Source organism: Ricinus communis, chromosome 5 (genome assembly GCF_019578655.1).
Source record: "Ricinus communis isolate WT05 ecotype wild-type chromosome 5, ASM1957865v1, whole genome shotgun sequence".
Lineage (NCBI taxonomy): Eukaryota > Viridiplantae > Streptophyta > Magnoliopsida > Malpighiales > Euphorbiaceae > Ricinus > Ricinus communis.
This window is the reverse complement of record NC_063260.1, coordinates 30,070,036-30,091,012: the sequence shown is the minus strand read 5'-3', so window position 1 is coordinate 30,091,012 and position 20,977 is coordinate 30,070,036. Positions and strand designations below refer to the sequence as shown.

At 35.4% G+C, this 20,977-nt stretch overlaps 3 protein-coding genes across 4 annotated transcripts; 2 read left to right on the top strand and 1 right to left on the bottom strand.

The window, feature by feature from the left end:
• Nucleotides 1-307: 307 nt before the first annotated feature.
• Nucleotides 308-5,603, bottom strand: LOC8280558 (protease Do-like 9). Of its 2 annotated transcripts, XM_002517330.4 has the most exons (9): nt 4,782-5,602; nt 4,109-4,308; nt 3,827-4,007; nt 3,380-3,571; nt 2,295-2,527; nt 1,297-1,398; nt 1,085-1,135; nt 901-1,005; nt 308-823 (listed from the first exon to the last, which is right to left on the bottom strand). In XM_002517330.4, the coding sequence occupies exons 1-9, from the start codon at nt 5,365-5,367 to the stop codon at nt 725-727; spliced, it is 1,749 nt and encodes a 582-aa protein (XP_002517376.1). In that variant the 5' UTR covers nt 5,368-5,602; the 3' UTR covers nt 308-724. The 2 variants fall into 2 exon arrangements, 1 of the variants encoding a protein (XP_002517376.1); XR_007215793.1 differs by lacking the exons at nt 308-823; nt 901-1,005; nt 1,085-1,135 and adding an exon at nt 1,507-1,648 and having other exon boundaries at nt 4,782-5,603.
• Nucleotides 5,604-6,891: 1,288 nt separating this feature from the next.
• On the top strand, nt 6,892-10,390 carry LOC8280559 (alpha-dioxygenase 1). Its single transcript, XM_015718152.3, has 10 exons — nt 6,892-7,079; nt 7,192-7,455; nt 7,527-7,676; nt 8,038-8,171; nt 8,382-8,595; nt 8,716-8,861; nt 9,062-9,289; nt 9,384-9,586; nt 9,686-9,929; nt 10,012-10,390. Exons 1-10 carry the CDS (start codon nt 6,957-6,959, stop codon nt 10,235-10,237), a joined length of 1,932 nt encoding a protein of 643 aa, XP_015573638.1. The 5' UTR covers nt 6,892-6,956; the 3' UTR covers nt 10,238-10,390.
• Nucleotides 10,391-11,349: 959 nt separating this feature from the next.
• Nucleotides 11,350-12,600, top strand: LOC8280560. The gene has a single exon (XM_015718141.3). The coding sequence runs from the start codon at nt 11,804-11,806 to the stop codon at nt 12,353-12,355; it is 552 nt and encodes a 183-aa protein (XP_015573627.1). The 5' UTR covers nt 11,350-11,803; the 3' UTR covers nt 12,356-12,600.
• The last annotated feature ends 8,377 nt before the right edge of the window (nt 12,601-20,977 follow it).

Genomic DNA, 20,977 nt, shown 5'->3' with positions numbered 1-20,977 from the left:
ATCTTCTATCAGCGATACCTTGATTACAGCTGTCGTTATCTATTTATACTGATCTGCTCTACATAGCATATCTAACATTCCCTGCATCACAGCTTACAGAACTACCCTGCATCCTCATGTCCCATTACTCACAAACATTCACTTTCAAATATAATTGGGAAAATCTTCTTTTTAATGAACTTATAAATAGCAAACAATCAGAAGTAATTTGCCTTCACAAGGCAGTAGTAAATTCCTAACATTCTCCTTGCAGGACAACATATTAATGGGGAAAGCATCAAAGCAAAGGATATAATAAGACCATCCATTTGCAACTGAACTTGGCAAATCTGATGTTCAAAATTGAATATTTGAAACACAGAATTCATGATGGCATACTCAGCTAATTAATCCTATGCTAAACTGGAGCTACAAAATTATACATGGCCTTATATGATGACATAGTTTTACCAGCAGGGCCCCGGGAGATCAACTATCAAATCATCCCTGCATCCTTCTGCTTTGCTAATATGTAAGTAGAAGTATAAAGAAAATAAAAGCCTTAACTACAATTGTTCCAACGGAGACAAAGTAGTGCAACCCCACAGCAGGCATATGACAGAAGGAAGTAACTGGACTGCAAGCTTCCATGCACTGAGCCAAATGTAGCTGGCACATTACACTGAGTTCAGGAGGATACTTGAAAGAAGCTCGACTACTCAGTACATTTAACTGAAATGTTTCCTCAAGTTTTGAGGTCATCAGACATAGCAGATGGTATACAATGCGTTGCAAGGATATCTAGTGTTGCCGCCTTGGCATTCTTGGCATGTAGGACCACTATCTGCAAAAAAAAATTTATACACAATAAGTGCAATGTATGATGAGGGAAGGGATTTGGGTTGGAATGAGAGAGAGAACCTGTTGGTATTCTAGGTCAAACATTAAAAATTCATCACTACAGCTGTCCACCATGTAGGCCAAGTTCTTCAGATTCTTCACAGGCTTGCCATTGAATGCAAGAACCTGCATCACAAACAGATTTCTCAAAAATGTTCTTTAAGGCTCCTTTAAAAATGTCATATCACCAGTTTGAGTAGCATACTTGAGTGTTGACAATATCTTCATATCCAATATTTATATCAGCCACAAGAACCTAGCACACATTTCAAAGACATAAATAATGCAGTGAGTTTTTCGTTTTCATTTTCTGAAATCAAACATAAAAAAGCTAGCTCCGGTTATAAATAACAAGGAAAGGATGTAGAGAAATATGGTGGATGGAGTGATGGCTGTGGTGGGAAGAGAGAGAGAGACCTGCGAGACAACAACAACTTGTTCATCTACAGATTGTGCCATAGCATGTAGATGCTTGTCTAAAATTTTGACAGGAGCATCAAATTCATAGTCCTTTCCATACTGCAGCCAAGAGAAATTTTAAAAACTACAAGATTAGAAAAATTGCAAACCCTCACAAAGACAAACATAAATATCACCATATTATTGTCATGTTAATGCTAGTCTCACCGCATATTGCGCTAGGCTACCAATATACTGGGTTGTCACCCATAACATTTGAATGCATCCCAGCACTTGTCAGTTTTCCAATTTTAAATATGATGAAAAGCTAAAAATATCCTCTTCCGCTTGCAAGCAGCACACACATTAGCTAGTAACAGCCAGCAGATTAGTTCAGTAATGGTTTGCAGTGCATGTGCATCAACCAAGTATAGAAACATCAGATTCCTTATATATCAACAGTGCTTTACTTTGATTTGATATCACATGCAAAAACCGAAGCAAAAGGCCAAACTTTGGCCTTCAATAATTTTCCCTCTGCCATGAGTCTACTCTAGAAATGAAGTAGGACATCCATATTGCAGAGAAGAAAATAGCTATTGCCTACAAACTAAACAATGGATAGAGGTTACAAAAAAAAAAAGGGCATAGCCGACTGCAAATTATTGATAAATGACATGGTAGAAAGCAAAGAAACAAATGGGAGTATTATAATTAGAGCAGCAGACCGCAATAAATTCTGATAAAGCCCAGCAGACCGCTACAATGATAAGGCATATTAATTACCTCATATATTATTATACTTTAGAATTTAGAAAATATTTTATCATCGAGGACTTGACACTCTCACAAAGTGAGCTGCCATATAAAGTTTTAGCAGTCCATTAGATTGAAAGTAAACAAGATACGTACACATGCAAATTGGCTCAGACATGTTCTCAAAACAAGAGAAAAAAATAAGTGGTAAAGATACACAAATGAGAACAAAAGAAAAACAATTGAAGTTGAGCATGCACCTCAGAACGCAGATATGGAACAGATACCGCAGTAAAAACAAATCCAGCAATAATGTAATAAGAAGGTGGTTTGCCCCTGATATGTGCTGGGATTAACCGTTTATGGATAGCAAGTTTTATGTTGAATTCAAGTATCTCTGAATTGCGGAGAACTTTAACCATAGCTTTGTCCCCAGTGTACTTTTGAGAAACAAGGTAACTGAAACTGATTCTCTCCCCATGCCGGAATGGAACTGAATAACAATCCAGAAGAAGTGATTAGGTATAAAGTATGCATACACATATTTCACAACAAAATTAGTGAATCTAGTACAGGAAAATCCCCTGACAGACAGGTTATCACTACAGAAGATATCAATAAGTCATGAGAACTAGGCACCAAAATAAAAAATTTGATTGAGATTTGCAGGTGTCCAAGTCCTGCAATAGTTGGGCAGTTAATATGTCACAACCATTCAAGTCAACCAGAAACAATTGGTAAATAATAGACAGAAGTCAAACACATCACCCTCCCTTCAGGAATCCCATTGTGCAAATTAACAAAATCATCTCATGCCTTAACGTCGAAAGAGCAAACTAGAATAACCACCAAAAATTTATTAAACCTAAGTAAGCCAACTTGACAAGATTGATGACTGCAAATCCTAGAACTCACTCCTCAAGATAAATTCCAGAGCCTGATAGGAGAGAAGTATCACAAGACAACTATATAATGATTTTTATTTTTTCTTAATGAAGTGTGAAGTAAGAGCTCATCCCTCTTGCTAAGGCCAATATAAGCCATGTGAAGCTTAGATTCCATCTGGTGAGAAAGACCTGATCAATCTGTAAGGACTTGTAACTTCACCACTTGCGCAACCACAAAGCCTCAGTGACAATAACTTTACATAGAACTCGTACTTTTTTAAAAACAGAAAAGCTTGGATCCAATTTCACCAATACAAGAACTGGATTGATTGACAAAACAAAAGAGCATAATTATCATATGCCTTGTTGGACTAGTAATGAGTGGAGAAAAAATATTGATGTTAGAAAGGCAATAACATAGAACAGCAACTTATAGATTTGACTTTTTTTATGCTTACTTGTTCCATCATTAGCAATTTTAACCCCATCAAAACTTAGGATAACATCAGATGGCTTCAGAAGATTGGATTCTGGAGCTGTAGGTTCTATTCTTCTGATGCGAACACCCTTTATATCAGGTCCCATCCCCATTGACAAGCGCAAATCAGGATTTTCCATCTTTTGCCACTCAACACCAAGAATTGGGAAGCCTGATACAGTGCAAAAATATAAATATATGATAAGGTATGAAAAGAAGAATAATCCAACTAAAACATTAGTAAATTAAGAAACATATTGATAAAAGAATCAACATGTAAGGTATCTGCAGCTTTTACTTCTAAATCATTCAAGCAAGAAGAGAACAAAACTGTACTCTGAACCTACAACTGTATGCAGAGAAAGAGAGTGAAAGAGAAAGGGAGAAAGGGCTAACTCAAGAAAAAGAAGGAAAATGCTAAGACTACCTGTATAGGCCCCATTCTTCTCGTAATCACGAATAAAATGTGTTATAACTGGTGTGGGTATAACATAGCCGATATTCTCCACATCTTCATGTTTCAGGGATTGAAATGCAATACCAACACATTTTCCCTTGTCATTGAAGGCAGGCCCTCCAGAATTTCCCGAGTTTATGGCTGCATCTATCTGTATGAGAATTCATAAATAAGATATCCATTGGACATAACAATAGTCGATCACCAAGAAAACAATGTCAAGCAACAATAGGTAGATTTGTATTCTATCACCTGCAAGCCCAAAAGTTCAGTTGAACCATGAACATAAGATAGTATCTCTATGCGTGAGACAACACCACTTGTCACAGAGATCGTATCACCTCCAATTGGATAACCCACAACTGTAACAGCATCTTGAAGAGCAGGCAAATTTCCAAACTCCACAGGTGTAACCCCCTCCCAAAATTCATCATCATTAACAGTCAACAATGCTGCACGTGAAGAAGAAAAAGGAACTGTTACATTCACACAAATTGAAGAAAAAGTGTTGCATTTATACAAATTCAACTGTTTATGACACAAAATATTCATTAGATGATATTATCAAAGAGATGAAAGAAAAAGAGAGAGATATTTGATTCCTGTTTTCTTTGCTTAAGAAACTAATATTATAAAGCATTCTACGGCAAAAGTTATTATAAGCAATAACTAAAAGCATGATTTTAAATGATCTGCTGATTTGGGTAAAGCCAACAAAACCAAAAAATTAAGGAAGCCTATAGATTTACACAAGTTTGCTCCATTTTCTTCCCAAGGAATTCAATAACTCTGTCAAAATCTCGTACAAAGAAACTCAACAAAATCAAAAAGCATATTCTTTTTCTTTGCAATTGTCGGATTAAGCAACCAGATAAATCGTGTACAATGTATTAACAAATGAAAAGTGAAATGAACATTAGCATACCAATATCACACTCAGTGCCAATAGCCAAAACAGTAGCCAAATACTTGGTATCAGACCCTCTTTTTTTAAGCTTAACTTGAGTATGATGCTCAACAGAATGAGCATTAGTCAAAACTCTCCTTCCTCCAATAATAAACCCACTACTACTCGAACTATACTGCCTTTTCCTTTGCCAAGGCAGCGAAAAATTCGGCTCTGTATGCACACAAAACACCTTCACCACTGCATCCATTGATGCTACCACTTTCACTACACTCTCCCACTCTGCAACCCCAACAACCCCAACATTATTATTATTATTATTGTTATTATGTCTAATATCACCACTCGGTAAATGGATTTCTCCGTTTTGCTCTCTGTGTCGTGTCAGTCTCCTTTCTGATGATTTGGGTTCTGATATCTCTGTGTGTTTTCCTACTTTTCTTGGCCTTCCACGCCGAGGGGGAGGCGGGCTATTGCTTGTTTGTGGTGTTTCTGTTGTGGTAGCGGTGGTGGGGAGAGATACGGTCTCGTTTTGAAAATCCATGGTTTCTGTTGCTGGAGTTTCCTTGGGTTTTCTACCGCGTTTTCTTGGTTTATTATCCATTTCTGTTTTTATTTTTTTTTCTTTTGCTGCTGTTGCTGTTTTTATCGTTGCAGCTGTTATGTTGGTGAAATAAAATGCTCTCTTTGTGATTTCGGGTTTTAGGGTTTTAGTTTCTGTTGATACTTAAAGCTATTCTTGATTCTGGTATATTGTAATGGAAGAATTGGAGATGGAGGTTGAAGGAGGTCACGATTTTTTGGGCCTTGAGAGTTTGGATACTGGACTGGGACTCTAATGGGCTTAGTTTTGAAACAAGGCCACTATAATTTATTGGGTCATATTTGGATTTTATGACGTTTAAGGGTGAGACCCGACATAAATTCTGCATATCATCCCAAATGGCAGCAAAGCAATCAAAAGGGAAAATACATGTTTTGCTCCTCCACTTCTATTTTTATTAGCATTAGGTTCTTTTGTAACGGTAGAATTGCAAAAATAATAAAGTTGCAGGGGGCAAATATGCAATTTCCCCGATCAAAATCAAATGTCTCAAAGTTTGCATGTTACGAAACAAAATTGGAGCCGAAGTTAATTGTCTAGACGGTGACCAAACTTTTATTTTATTTTATTCTGAATACTAAACTTTAATTTGTGTCATTTTGACATCCAAATTTTGAATTGTAGCATCATTTATAAATAAAAAGTAAAAATTAATAAATAAATAAAAAGACCAGAAAAGAAGAAGCTGCTTGAAAGACGCAACAATTTAAACAGTAGCTCTCACAGCAATAAAAAAAAATTAGAAAATAAATTAAATAGACTTAAATTTAGTTAATATTTAATATTATATATTATTAATTAATTTTTAATTAATATAATATATCATCGTATAATTAATTTAATTTTTATGGATGACATCAAAACCAAAGCTCCAAATGCTTATTATCCTGCCCTCTCCTCTTCAAATCAGACATCCATTCACCATTAAAAATAAAAGCATTTTTTGTGTAACAAAAAACATTCCAGATGACTGGATTGGAAAGAATCAACCAAGATTTCTTTTGAAGCTTTGACGTTTTCAATTTTAGTTCCAACACGTAGCCTGCCTCTTTTGTTTCCACGCACGTTGGCATAAATACATTGACGGATTTTAAATGGATAAAGATTACGTTACAATGAAGTTTTTATTTAAGTCGAACCATATTTTAAATGAAAGACTAGTCAAAGTAATCCTTTTTGGTATTAAAATTAAGAAGTATATCCTGTGGAGACTAGTATACGTACGTACCAGTGGCGCTTTGTCCAGTAGTCCAGTCATTATTGATTGTTCTTCATAGGCTGCTCTGGTTTTTGTGAAAAGTTCTTGTTGTACTGTATATACCCAATTTGATTATTCTTCCATTGCCAGCTTTATCTAATTTAAACATCACCTCTTTTATCTACAATGTCAAAATGCTAACTGCAATTTGCTATTTGTTATAGGCTCCACTTGTCTTCAAAACATCATTCTTTTTTCTTGTGATTAATTAGTTTGATTTGATTGTTATTTATCATTAACTCTCGCTCTATAAATAGGCATAAGTTTTATGTTCTTTCCATAGAAAAAGAAAAACAAAACAGCAGAGTTTCTAAAAAAGAAAACAAAAATAATGCTTTCTTTACTGATGTCGCCTTTCAAGTCTTTCATAACTTCTCATTTGCGTGGTTTCATTCATGAAGATTTTCATGCAGTTGTTGCTAGGATGACTATCCTAGACACTTTTATTTTCCTTGTAATTAAAATCATAAACTTTACCTTTAAGTTTACCTTTACTACGTACCATGCAAAAATATATGTACATAGTATGTTTAATTTCTTTTCTCTTGTATTGTTCATGCATGCAGATCGTGCACTCCATTGATAAGCTGGGGATATGGCATAGGTTACCTGTGTTTTTAGGTATGGCGTACCTTGCTTTACGCCGGCATCTTAACCAGGAGTATAACCTATTCAACGTTGGTAAAACTCCAGTCGGCGTTCGCTTTAATCCGGTGGATTATCCTTACAGGACAGATGATGGAAAATATAATGATCCTTTTAATGAAGTTGCTGGCAGCCAAGGAAGTTTCTTCGGCAGGAATGTGCTCCCTGTTGATCAAAAAAATAAGGTTTACATTTGTCTTTTCAGTTTGCTATTAAATAAATATATTTGCTTTCTAAGGATGTGTATATAATGTAGTTGAAGAAGCCGGATCCGATGGTGGTTGCTACAAAACTACTAGCAAGGAGAAAACTCATAGACACAGGAAAGCAGTTCAACATGATAGCTGCTTCTTGGATTCAGTTTATGATCCATGATTGGATTGATCACTTGGAGGATACCAACCAGGTAATACCATACATGATATATATATATACACACACACACACATTTATTTTGCAGTTTATGCCCATTTCTAGCATGGAGATTTAAAAGTATGGACATGAAAAATATATATATATGAACAAATATCAAACGTGAAAAATATTGCAGGTGGTGGCGTCATGCTTGCTTATTTGGAAAAAAGATAAAATATTATGATAATTTCTAAACAAATATAGATTTTCATATACAAGGCCTTTACAAAGTATAACTGACTTTTATTCTAAGGAAAAGACCACCTCCAAATTGATATTTTATATATGTATATTTACTCGAATGTTAATTTTTATGTATTCTTTTCTTTTTATATATGCATGTATATATATAGATTGAGCTGACTGCTCCAAAGGAAGTAGCAAGTCAGTGCCCCCTTAATTCTTTCAAGTTCTACCAGACAAAGGAAGTTCCCACTGGCTTCTACGACATCAAGACTGGTGCTCTGAACATTCGCACTCCTTGGTGGTAAGAACTAAGAACGCCCGTCCTACATATATAATAAAATGTGCTTATATTTCTTATTAATGGTAATCATCAGTTCTATATACGAATGCCTCTCAAGGATTAAAACTTAATATATCTAATTGACTTCCAGTGAGTGACATAACATAGATTAGGCCTATACTATGCAATTAAGATTAGTAATTAATGTGCATCTGCATGTGAATTTTGAAGGGATGGAAGTGCTATATATGGCAGCAACTCCGAGTGGCTGCATAAAGTGAGAACATTTAGCGATGGAAAATTGAAAATATCAGAAGATGGACTTCTCCTCCATGACCAAAACGATATTGCTATTTCTGGAGATGTTCGCAATAGTTGGATTGGTGTCTCCACTCTGCAGGCCCTCTTTATTAAGGAGCATAATGCAGTGTGCGATGCTCTCAAGGTATATACTTTGGCTGGTTTTGATTTCGCATCCTTATAGATGACTCCATTATTACCTGGTTCTTTTATATTACTATTGTAAATTCTTTGGCTAATTTATTTTATTTTGTGATGTTTTCAGAAGGAATATCCAGATTTAGATGATGAAGAATTATATAGACATGCAAGATTAGTGACTGCTGCCGTAATTGCAAAAGTTCACACCATTGATTGGACTGTAGAACTTTTGAAAACTGATACATTGTTAGGAGGAATGCGTGCAAACTGGTAAATTCACTTTTATTTTTACATTATGTAACATACTTGGTAAAAAAAATTGAGTTAATCAATACATTAAAATTTCTTTAAGATGATGAGATTTCAGAAATTAAACTTCTTATACTCTATACTAAGAAATATGTGCTCAATCATTATATATATTACTGGCCTTATGTTAATTTTTGCATCATGTTTTTAAATTTTTTCAGGTATGGAATATTGGGAAAGAAATTTAAGGACGCATTTGGGCATGTCGGAGGAGCAGTCCTGGGAGGTCTTGTAGGTACAAAGAAACCTGAGAATCACGGTGTTCCATATTCATTGACCGAGGAATTTGTTAGCGTTTATAGAATGCATTCGCTTCTACCTGATAATCTTATTCTTAGAGACGTTTCAGTAAAACCCGGTATCAACAAATCTCCACCGCTACTTAAAGTGTATAGCTTTAATTCATCACTCTACTATTTTTTTTCTTTTGGGTATTAGAGATATAATTTGAACTTTTCTAATCTTTTAATTGTGCATATACAGGATTCCTATGCAAGACCTTATAGGCCTAAAAGGAGAAAAAGAACTGCCAAAAATTGGATTCACTGCACAAATGGTCTCAATGGGTCACCAAGCTTGTGGAGCTTTAGAGCTATGGAACTACCCAATGTGGCTCAGAGATGTTATACCTCAAAACATTGACGGAAGTGAGAGGATTGATCATGTGGATCTAGCAGCTCTTGAAGGTGATTTGTCAAACTCATTGTCATTGATATTGTTTAAGTGATTTATTACCATATATGAGATATGAAGTTTGATTATGTTTTTGTCAATGATTAATGCAGTTTATAGGGATAGGGAGAGGAAAGTTGCGAGGTACAATGATTTCCGCAGGTCTCTTTTGTTAATCCCTATATCCAAATGGGAAGATCTGACTGACGATAAAGAAGCAATTGAAGTTCTTAGAGAGGTATATGATAATGAAGTTGAGGAACTTGATCTTTTGGTGGGTCTCATGTCTGAGAAGAAGATCACTGGGTTTGCCATTAGTGAGACTGCTTTTGTCATATTCCTCCTTATGGCAACTAGGTAAATTGTGTTATTTAATTGTATTATATTTTTCTTTATATTTGTCATATTCCTCGTTATAATTTCTTATTTGATTGTACAGGAGGCTAGAAGCTGACAGATTCTTTACAAGCAATTTCAATGAAAATACATACACAAAGAAGGGATTTGAATGGGTGAATACTACAGAGAGCTTAAAAGATGTGATTGACCGTCACTACCCAGAAATGACAAAAAAATGGATGAATTCTACGAGTGCTTTCTCTGTTTGGGACTCACCTCCTAATGCTCATAATCCCATTCCTCTTTATCTTCGTCTTCCAAAGTGATTTCTAAAAACTCAATTAGATTACATGTTGGTGAGGCAAAATATAGCTAGACCAATAAACTTCACCATTTTCTTTGTTTAAATATGAAGTTCTTTAATGGTTGTATTGGCATTGGTTCCTTACTCTGTATATGAAATTTGGTGTGTGCATTCATTCCTTTGTTTGTTGACAATGAATTCTTTTGATATTGAAAAAAAGAGAGAAAATAATAAATCAATGAAGTTCTAAAACAGTTGAGAAGATTAAAGCTACTAGAAAACTAATTACTTCAAGGGCTTGTTAGGATTTTCATCAAACATAATCAATTTCATCCTGATGATTCTCAACCCAATAGCTTGACTATTGAAAATTCAAAAATCATTTTTTTCTCCTTAACTGTCACTGCAAACTAGTTATTCATCCTCGTAAATATTACTTATAATTTCTATTTTATTTTATTTTTTAAGTTTTTAAAATTATTTAAATTTTAATATTTTTTTCTAAAAGAACAATTTATAAAAAACTAATATATTAAATTAAAATTTAAAATTTATTTTTTTGGATGCCCAACAATTTCGGACACATACTTTATCAATATAAAATTATTTATAAATATAAAAAAATAATATTTCTTTATTGATATGACAGCATTCATTTACATGCTAAATGAGGATTTGTCACATACATATATGATAATTATAAATATTCATATCCATTTCTTTTATCATTTGTATATTTCTATTATTTTTATTTTATTTTATTTTAAATATAAAACTTTAAGTAATTATTGAGTTACCTATTATTATTTATTTTATGATAAATTGATAATAACAAAGATAATATGATTAAATTGGAATAATAAAAAATAAAATGCTTTGTGCATCTTCACGTGTCATGCATAATCACCAAACTAATATATTAGTAAAACAAATATAGTTATATATAAACCCAAACCTCCAACAGATAATATTATTTTATGATTAATTGTAAATCTTTAAATGAGTTAAAACTTTCAATTGATAGAATTAGATGTAATTTGATTTATACATCCAGAAATAAATGTGATTTATTTATTAAAAACTAAAATAACTTTAGAACGAAATAATTATATAAAAATATCCTCATTTATGATTATTTGAACAAATTGGTTTTTAGTCCTTATTTATTGGCTTCTTTCCCGTTAAAAAGCACTTTTCTTTTTTGTGGATATTTCTCTCTTTTGTTATTCTCGCTGTCTCTCTCTCTCTCTCTCTCTCTCTCGGAATGAACCCGTAAAATTCGACCCACGCACCATTTCACATGCTCTTTGCTCTCTCTCTTTTAATTTATATTTCACATTTTCTCAAACTTATTCGTAACTTTTATTACTATCAATCTCACCCATTTTATGCTGATTCCAATTCAGAATTTCTAGGGTTTTATTGCTTTTCTTTTTTTTTTTTTTCTTTCTGGGTAACTTGAACTTCAATCTCCCATCTTTATTCACATTCTTCAAGTTCTTTACCCTTTTTAGCCTCTGATCTCAACTGGGTATTGTTAAACTTGTATTTTCTCGTTAGGGTTAGTGTTAATTTCACATATTAATCAATGTCACAAGGCTTTGCAATTGAGCTCTATTTCGATCCAGCTCTTGAAAATCAAGTCTTGAAAGCATGGAATGTTTTAGCTCGACGACAAATTAGTACCCAACTCATTGAAATCGAGTCTAGACCTCACATAACTCTTTATTCAAGCTCTTTTGTTGAACCCACAAAGCTTGAATCAATTGTCAAGACTTTTGCTTCAAAGCAAGAACCTTTACCTTTATCTCTATCTGCAATTGGGGGCCTTCCAAATGACAATAATGTCCTCTTTTTAGCACCTACACCTTCACTTTCACTTCTTCAATTTCAATCTCAGTTATGTGATGCATTGAAGAAGGAAGGGATTGAGATTAGTGAAGAGTACAAACCTGATTCTTGGATTCCTTATTGTGCTGTTGCTCAAGATGTGCCAAGGGCAAGAATTGGAGAGGCATTTTGTGTCTTGAGAGATTTGAAGTTACCTGTTAGTGGGTATGCTATGGATATTGGGCTGGTGGAGTTTTCACCTGTTCGTGAATTATTCTCATTTGTGCTTGGTAACTGTGTAGAAGGATGAAATTTTCTTTATTTTGGTGGATTTGTTATAACGTGTTACTTTTATAATCTTAGATTCTATAATTTGAATGAATGTATTACATTTTTACATGTTCTGTTTTGTTGTAGGTTTGTACTTGAATGTTGCTAGTGTAGAGCATGGTAGCAAATTTGCATTTTCTGTTTACGGGCATAAGCTGCAAATGATGTATCTACCTTGTTTCCCATTATCAAATTTTATTTTGTCAAATGCTGACATTGTTTTTAGCTTGTCATATTTTCTTGTGTATATTTTGTCTGCCTAGTGCAGAAACCTATTTCTGAGGCTCTTTTCCAATTAGTTAAGAATTAATCTATTCTTTAATTAGTTAAGAATTAATCTATTCTTTCTTCCCATTGTTGAATTAGTTCATCTATACTTACAAGGTAACAACTTTAGTGCCCACTGCTTAATGGTCCAATATTTTAATGTTGCGTTAATGTACTTTTGGATTCAGAGCTCTATTAATGCATCATACGATGCCCATTCTTCCATGTCAGGATAATCCTGCAATTTGCATCACTTTGATTGATCATTCTTGACTTATGTAAATGCAGATGTGAAATTCTTGTTCAATTGGATGCAATCTCAATTTTGTGCATCTTTCTTATTTTTAGATAACATTTGGAACATAGCAGTGTGAGCTTTCGCTGTGCAGATTTAGTTTCATCTCTGCATATCAGCCTATCCTTAAACATGTATATTTGCCATAATTATGATCTTTGTCTGCTGCTGCTAGTCTATTGCTGCTAGCTATTCTCTGATATTTCTTTGAAGATCCTTCTCAGACTTTCTTTGTTAAGTGTAATCAGCAAGGAACAATAGTGGATTCTAGTCCTTCTCATTTGTCTGTTTTCCAATCATTTTTTGATGCTGCAAGCGTCTGCTTTTAAGGTAATTTTATGCTATCCATCTTCATTTGTGAAAGCAGCCTATGCTTCTACTTTATTTGGAGATGAATTTACTGTATTTAAAATTTAAATAAATGATATGTAATCTGATTCTGCCCCTTCCATAAGCTACTTTGGTGTGCCATGAATGCATAATTTTCTATGAGATGCTTACTTTCCTAGGATTTTACTATGTGGCTTAGCCAGATTGCTACACCTTTTTTTTTCTTTTTCGAACATTAGTGATACGAGAAAGGTTCAGTGCAGGGGTCAAATGGTGCAATCTGGATACAAATATGCTAGGAAATTATTTGCATGGCACGCATTATAGAGATACAGAATCTAAAGTAGCATGATAATTAGTAAGGTATTATCCCTGTACAAAATCTTGATGTTTATAACTAGCTATCTATGAGAGTAGAGAAGACGTTATCCCTCTCCTCAAATGGCCATATATTTCCTATACTGAGGGTCCAATCATTCTCTAAATTAGGGTTGCTATGCTAATCCAGATGCTGGTTTTCCCTACTGTTTACATCATCCCTCCTGGAATTTTGTAGATTGTTGGTGCTAATTCAATTATGGAGGCATGGTTTGGTCATGGGTCTGATTTTGAGATCTGGCTATCGTCAGCTCAAGTTCAGATCTTCCAAATACAACTTACTAGCCTCATTTGAATTATAGAAGCTTGGTTTGGTTTTGAGTCTGATACTGAAAACTGACGTGGTGATTTTAGATTCAGAAATGCCAACGACCAAATCTAACCGAATTGGCTTTTCAGCTAAGGGTATCTTTCTCTCTTTTCATGAAATTGGTGCAAGTTTGGAGTATCTAGAAGGAAAAAGTTTATGTTTTCCTGTATTTGGTGTAAAGAGGTAATGTGGGTAACTGGGCCTTCATCTCAAATTATATTTCCTGCTTCACACTTTCATCATCCTCTTTAGCGGCCCATTAATGATAAGTTCGGATATTGTGCTTCTTTCCTTTGAATTTGTTGTGTTCAAGCAAGCTTTTTAAGAATCGTTTGGTATGTGGTAAGTAAGAAGAGAAAGTAACCCTTTCTAGAAAGTAAAGACTTTAATTTACTTGGATTGCATAATAATAATAATATAAAAGAATTTTCGAAAGTACACAACTCAATTTCTTTTACTATAAAGGAGGTAACTTAAAGGTTTTAGGTAAGTAGAAATTTTTTTAGTTAAGTATAATTCAAAGGATCAATATATTCTCATTTAAATATATGACAAAATAATAAAATTTCTATGATTATATACTAAATACTTTTAATTTATAATTCTTGAGAAAGAATTTTTGAAGAGAAAATATACTTTGTAGAAAATAAAGTATTTATACCAAACAAGTTCTATTAAAATATAATATTTATCCAAGTTATTGATTCCATTTCGTTCCACTTGAAATGGTCGAGATATCTTATTTTATTAAGAAAAACAAAATAAAACATTTTTTGTTCATATCAATCAAAATTTTGGCATCTCAGATTGGAATGACTAAGATTGGACTGAAATTGTTATTCCGTCGAGATTAAAGAGATACATCAAAATGAAGCAACTTTATAAAAAAAATATATCATTGAATTGGGTTAAGCAGTTTAGTAACACTTAATCCTAATATAATAAAATATCTTTTCATTCTATCAATAAAAACGAATTAAAATCTAAAACTTCAAATAATCATCTCTTTATTTTTATCTATCACATCATCTTGCACTCTACAGTTTAACCATATTTTCTTTGCACTAATTCATAATTTTTTATGATCTAATCTAATATTATTTAATAATAACAACTTAAAATTTATGTAATTTAATTTTCATAGTTTTACTTTATAAGATAAAATATTAGAGTTTAGTAAATTGTGCAATAGAAAGAGATTTCATTATTATAATTCTATAATAATGAAAAGTTTGATATATGTATACTTGTTGCTTTCCAATGTGCTATATAATTAGATTATTAGTAATAATTTTATAGTGTTGTATTTTAATGATTTAAGATTAAATTGTATATATAATCTGTAACAGTCTGAAACGGGATGTCAAAATACTTCGATACATAAATATTTCGTTCCAATGACAAATCTGAACGACGGACGGAATGAAATTCATAATTTTAGTATTTATACCAAATAAATCCATAGTGCTAATAAATCTGATGAGTATCGCCTGGCCAGTCTGTATTAAAATAGGCTTTGGATGTTGCAATATTCAAGTGTTTCATCTTATATAGGATACGAGGCACATAAAATTGCTAGGCTAGACCAGTTTTTGAGTGTTGAATACAATCTGATCTGAACTTGCAGTTGCGGTGTCAAATTTGTTTATGGCGACATTGATGCCTGCAATACAATTGATTGGGAGGATCTAATTATTAACATGACAATATTTATCCCACATATTTTTTGTCTTTTTCTTTTTCTGATGGTTCAGATTTTTTTTTAAAAAAGTTTTGCTGACGATCTAGTACAATGAGGATTTACTGCAATCATCCCCAGGAATCCCACTTTCCTTCCTATTGGCTCAAATCTAAGACCGTTGCAGATGACGTCCCAACTTTAAACCACCAAGCTGTTCTTGGGAGATGGTAGGTGTTAAAGAAAACAGAAAGAAGGACATGGAAGGCATGGTCTCAGAGACTGCACAAGCTGGATTGCTTGTGCAGGCTTCTCATCACTGACCAAGGGTGAAAGGGAGCAACCTTTCCTGCAAAGCAGGAAAGGTCATTTCTACCTTTCCCCTCTCAGAAAAATAGCCGTTGGACATATACAAGCATCAATATAAATTCTTCATCAGTTGTAAATAAACTCAGAATTGTAATATACTCATCACTGTTTTATCAATACAAGTTTATACAAACTTCTTCATGGTATCAGAGCTGGTTTAGCCAGTCATCACCTACCAAGCCACAAAAAAAAAAAATCACAGTTCAACACTCAAAACAATGGCTCACAATGAAACCACTAAAATCACCAATATTGTGCTGCAGGGAGTCACAACTATTTCGAGTGGTCAAAATTCATTTTTATCGCCCTCAGTGCCAGAAAAAAATTGGATTCATCACAGGCAGCAAACAAAAGCCAAAACCAGCAATTCCAGAAGCACCAACAGAAGAAGAATTAGAAAAACTAGAAGAGTGGCAATCATCTGACCATTTGGTCATGTCCATGCTCACCAACGCAATGGACAGCAAAATAGCTTAGTTATGTATCCTTATGGAGACATCAAGAGCAATATGGGAAAAAATAAAGACTCTCTATGGCCACCAAAACAACTTTGCACATATATTCAAATTAAAGCAAGAACTGTCCCAGATTGCTCAAGGGACCAAAAGCTCAACCGAGTATTCAACAGAAATTCTAACCAGGTGGGAGGAGTTACAAAACTACCTCCCACCATCAAACGATTTGGAAGAACTACAGAGGAGAACGGAACAAGATCTCATTTACACATACCTGAGGGGTCTGGATTCAAGCTTCGAGGGCTTGCGATCGCAGATCCTGCTCGCTCCTCAACTGCCATCAATCGAAGCCATAATAGCCTCGATTCAGCGTAAGGAAACAAGAAGGAACTCGATGAACGAGATTCCAGAGACCACCGATAACAAAGCCTACTCCACGCATCGCGACTTGATCGGCGGAGGGAGGTCGGCCATCGAGCAGCTGCGACCGCTGCAAAAATAGGGTCACCAAGAGACCTCCACCCTCACCGCGACCAAAGACGGGGGTGGGAAGGCTCGGGAACATGGAAGAAAGGAGGCAGAAAATTTGGGGAGAAAGAAAACCCTAGGCGAAAGGGTGTGGGTGCGGGGGCGTCATATGCTGAAAGTTATATGACGCCCCGACCCGAACATGTTGGGCTCCACCGACCCGACTCAGAAGCCGGCCTTACCCCCTGCTGATCCAGGCCCGCTCTTCTCTTCTGGGCTCGGCCCAGGCCTGGCTTATATGTCCTCAACTGGGCCGGACCTCACCAGCCCATCGCCTCGTGCCCATTACCTCGTGCCCATCCGCCTCCTCTCGGCCCGCCAGGCCCAAATTCAGGACATTGTGGCCCAGCTCCAAGCCTTGGCCCAGCAACTCCACAGGTTTGGATTCTCTCAACTCGATGGGTCAGGTTCGGTTCAATTTAATTCTCAGTCACTTAAAAATAATACTGCATCTAATCAACATGACTGGATTATTGACTCAGGTGCTACTGATCACATGACTTGGAATCCTGCAAAATTAAAGAAAATTTACCAGAGCAGAGATTCTCAGCATGTGACAGTGGCCAATGGAAATCAAGTTAAAATTCAGGGTTATGGCACCTCAAACTTATTTAATTCATCTCTTTCGAATATTTTATTCTTACTAGAATTTAAATCTAACCTGTTATCTGTTGGTAAAATCACTCGCGATTTAAATTGTAATGTTATTTTCTCACCATCCTCAGTGTTTTTTCAGGATCGAATTTCCGGGAAGACAATTGGTAAGGGACACCTAGAAAATTGCCTATACTGTCTTTCTGATCCTCCCCAGCAATGTCTAGTGTCCAAAATCCCCCAAGACATGCTTATGCATCGAAGATTAGGACATCCCTCCGACCATGTTCTCAACAAATTATTTTGTTTTAACTTGGATTCTAGCCACTGTGATGTATGTAAATTTTCCAAACACACACGGCTCCCTTTTTCATTATCCTCAAGCATGTCTGAAAAACCTTTTAAATTAATACATTCCGATGTTTGGGGACCTGCCCCCGTTACCTCATACAATCATTTTTGATATTTTGTTACTTTTATTGATGATTATTCCCGAACTACATGGCTCAATTTGTTAAAAGGAAAAAATGAAGTATTCTCACGATTCCAAGAATTTCACTATTTTATCAAAAACCAGTATAATGCTCATATAAAAATTTTTCGCTCCGATAATGGTACGGAGTACATCAATCAAAAATTTTCCACCTTTTTTAAACAACATGCAATACTCACCAAACTACCTGTGTCAATACTCCAGAACAAAACGGAGTCTCTGAGCGAAAGAATCGCCATCTCCTCAATGTCACCCGTACTCTCCTATTTCAACATAATGTTCCCTCCACTTTTTAGTCGGATGCCCTCCTGACTGATACCTATCTTATTAATAGACTTCCCTCAATCACCTTAAAACATATGAGTCCCTTGGAAATTCTCAAAGGTCAAAAAATCGATTTAGGTCACCTTCGAGTCTTTGAGTGCGTGTGCTATGTGCATGTCACTCGCCATCACAAACTAGACAAGTGCTCGGTTAGGACTTTTTTTCTCGGATATTCCTCCACCCAAAAAGGGTACAAGTGCTATGATCCGTTGACTCACAAGACCTATGTCTCTCGGGATGTCACTTTTCTCGAGAATGAGTCCTATTATACCAACCCTACCGATGCCGAATTTTATTCTCTTTTTCCGCTTAACTCTGATATTTCTCTTAGCAGCTTTGATCACAGTCCACTCCCAGCACAGCCACCTGACATCTCAAGGCACATTCCTTCAGGGGGAGATAACCACTCACAAGAACAAGAAGCTTCATTTAATGAAGTCTCAGAGGAAGCAACTGCCTTGAGACGTTCCAGTCGACAAACCAGACCACCTGTGAAATTTAAAGACTATATGTCTCATACGGTGACGTCCCCATTCAGAATTTTATTTCATATAATGTTGTATCTAACCAATATCGCAATTATCTATCTCAGCTCTCCAATCATTTCGAACCTACAAACTTCTACGAAGCCAATGCCGATCCTAAATGGTGTAAGGCTATGGAAGAAGAACTTCTAGCCCTGGAAAAGAATGACACATGGAGTGTTGTCTCTATTCCACCAAATAAAAAACCAGTGGGGGTGCAAATGGGTATACAAGATCAAATACAATAGTGATGGAACTATTGACAGATACAAGGCCAGACTCGTAGCCCGAGGCTTCACTCAAACTTACGGAGTTGATTATCAAGAGACCTTCGCTCCAGTGGCCAAGATGAACACGGTTAAGATCCTACTCTCAGTAGCAATTAATCAAGGTTGGAATCTATTCCAAATGGATGTCAAGAACGCCTTCCTTCAAGGAAACTTAGCAGAAGAAGTTTACATGGCCATTCCTCCTGGGTATAAGGCAAACTCAGACTCATCCCTGGTATGTAAGCTCAAGAAAGCAATTTATGGTCTGAAACAATCTCCAAGGGCATGGTATGCTAAACTTAGCTGTTTTCTATTAAGTATCAATTTCAATAAGTGTGATTCTGATTCTTCCATGTTCGTTAGATACACTCGCACACACACCATCATTCTTTTGGTATATGTTGATGACATCATAATAACCGAGAATGATAATCAAGAGATAGAAAATGTCAAACAATGTCTAAAAAGGGAATTTGACATTAAAGATCTAGGTCAGTTATCATACTTTCTAGGCATAGAAATAGCAAAGTCCAGTAAAGGGTTATTTCTATCTCAAAGAAAATATACTCTTGATCTATTAAAGGAAACTGGCAAGATAGGAGCCAAACCTGCTCTCTCTCCAATGGAAACTAAAACTAAACTCAATTTAGAAGACGGAGATCCTTTGACCAACATAGGACACTATCAGTGTTTAGTAGGGAAATTAATTTATTTAACTGTCACTAGACCTGACATTTCTTTTGCAGTTAGTGTGATAAGTCAGTTTATGCATGCTCCTCGTACCAGCCACCTTGAAGCCATTGATCGGATCCTTAGATATCTAAAGGGAACACCCGGACAGGGAATCTGGATGAAGAAAAATAACTCCACTAATGCAGTTGGTTTCTCAGATGCGGATTGGGCTGGAAGTTGTGATAGAAAGTCAACCACTGGATTCTGTATATTCGTCGGGGGAAACTTGGTGACATGGAAAAGCAAAAAACAGAGCGTAGTTGCTAGATCAAGCGCCGAAGCAGAATATCGTGCGATGGCATCCACGGCTAGCGAACTCATTTGAGTAAAGCAAGTACTCAAGGACATGAAAGTAGAAACGATGGAGCCTATGAAAATGTTTTGTGACAATCAAGCCGCTCGGCACATAGCATCAAACCTAGTGTTTCATGAAAGGACCAAGCATATCGAAGTCGACTGTCATTTCATCCGAGAAAAGGTTCAAAAAGTAGAAATTGAAACTCCTTACGTCAAGAGTCAAGATCAATTAGCAGACATATTTACAAAAGCCCTGGACAAGCAGAGTCATAAGTCCATTCTCAGCAAGATGGGTTCAATAAATCTATATGAACCCAACTTGAGGTGGAGTGTTAAAGAAAATAGAAAGAAGGACATGGAAGGTATGGTCTCAGAGACTGCACAAGCTAGATTGCTTGTGCAAGCTTCTCATCACTGACCAAGGGTGAAAGGGAGCAAAGGTCACTTCTACCTTTCCCCTCTCAGAAAAATAGCCGTTGGACATATACAAGCATCAATATAAATTCTTCATCAGTTGTAAATAAACTCAGAATTGTAATATACTCATCACTGTTTTATCAATACAAGTTTATACAAACTTCTTTCACTAGGAATTCCTTCTCATTTCTACCTTTTTATATCCTAGAAGAGAAAGGCCTCGCATAGATATACTTTCATCAAGATATGCCAAACTATACGCAATTAAGCGTGGAACCTGGACAAGTTACTTCAATCATTTTCAACGGGGACTCCGATATTGTTCTTTGATGTTGCATACAC

Bases quoted from the DNA above. Each gene is read 5' to 3' on its own strand.
- LOC8280559 (XM_015718152.3), top strand. From the start codon at position 6,957: ATGCTTTCTTTACTGATGTCGCCTTTCAAGTCTTTCATAACTTCTCAT. The intron at 8,596-8,715 runs GTATATACTTTG...TGATGTTTTCAG, and splicing joins CAGTGTGCGATGCTCTCAAG to AAGGAATATCCAGATTTAGA. The intron at 9,290-9,383 runs GTATAGCTTTAA...GTGCATATACAG, and splicing joins TCTCCACCGCTACTTAAAGT to GATTCCTATGCAAGACCTTA.
- LOC8280560 (XM_015718141.3), top strand. From the start codon at position 11,804: ATGTCACAAGGCTTTGCAATTGAGCTCTATTTCGATCCAGCTCTTGAA.
- LOC8280558 (XM_002517330.4), bottom strand. From the start codon at position 5,367: ATGGATAATAAACCAAGAAAACGCGGTAGAAAACCCAAGGAAACTCCA. The intron at 4,008-4,108 runs GTGATAGAATAC...ATTCTCATACAG, and splicing joins CTGAACTTTTGGGCTTGCAG to ATAGATGCAGCCATAAACTC. The intron at 2,528-3,379 runs GTAAGCATAAAA...ATTGTTATTCAG, and splicing joins AATTGCTAATGATGGAACAA to TTCCATTCCGGCATGGGGAG.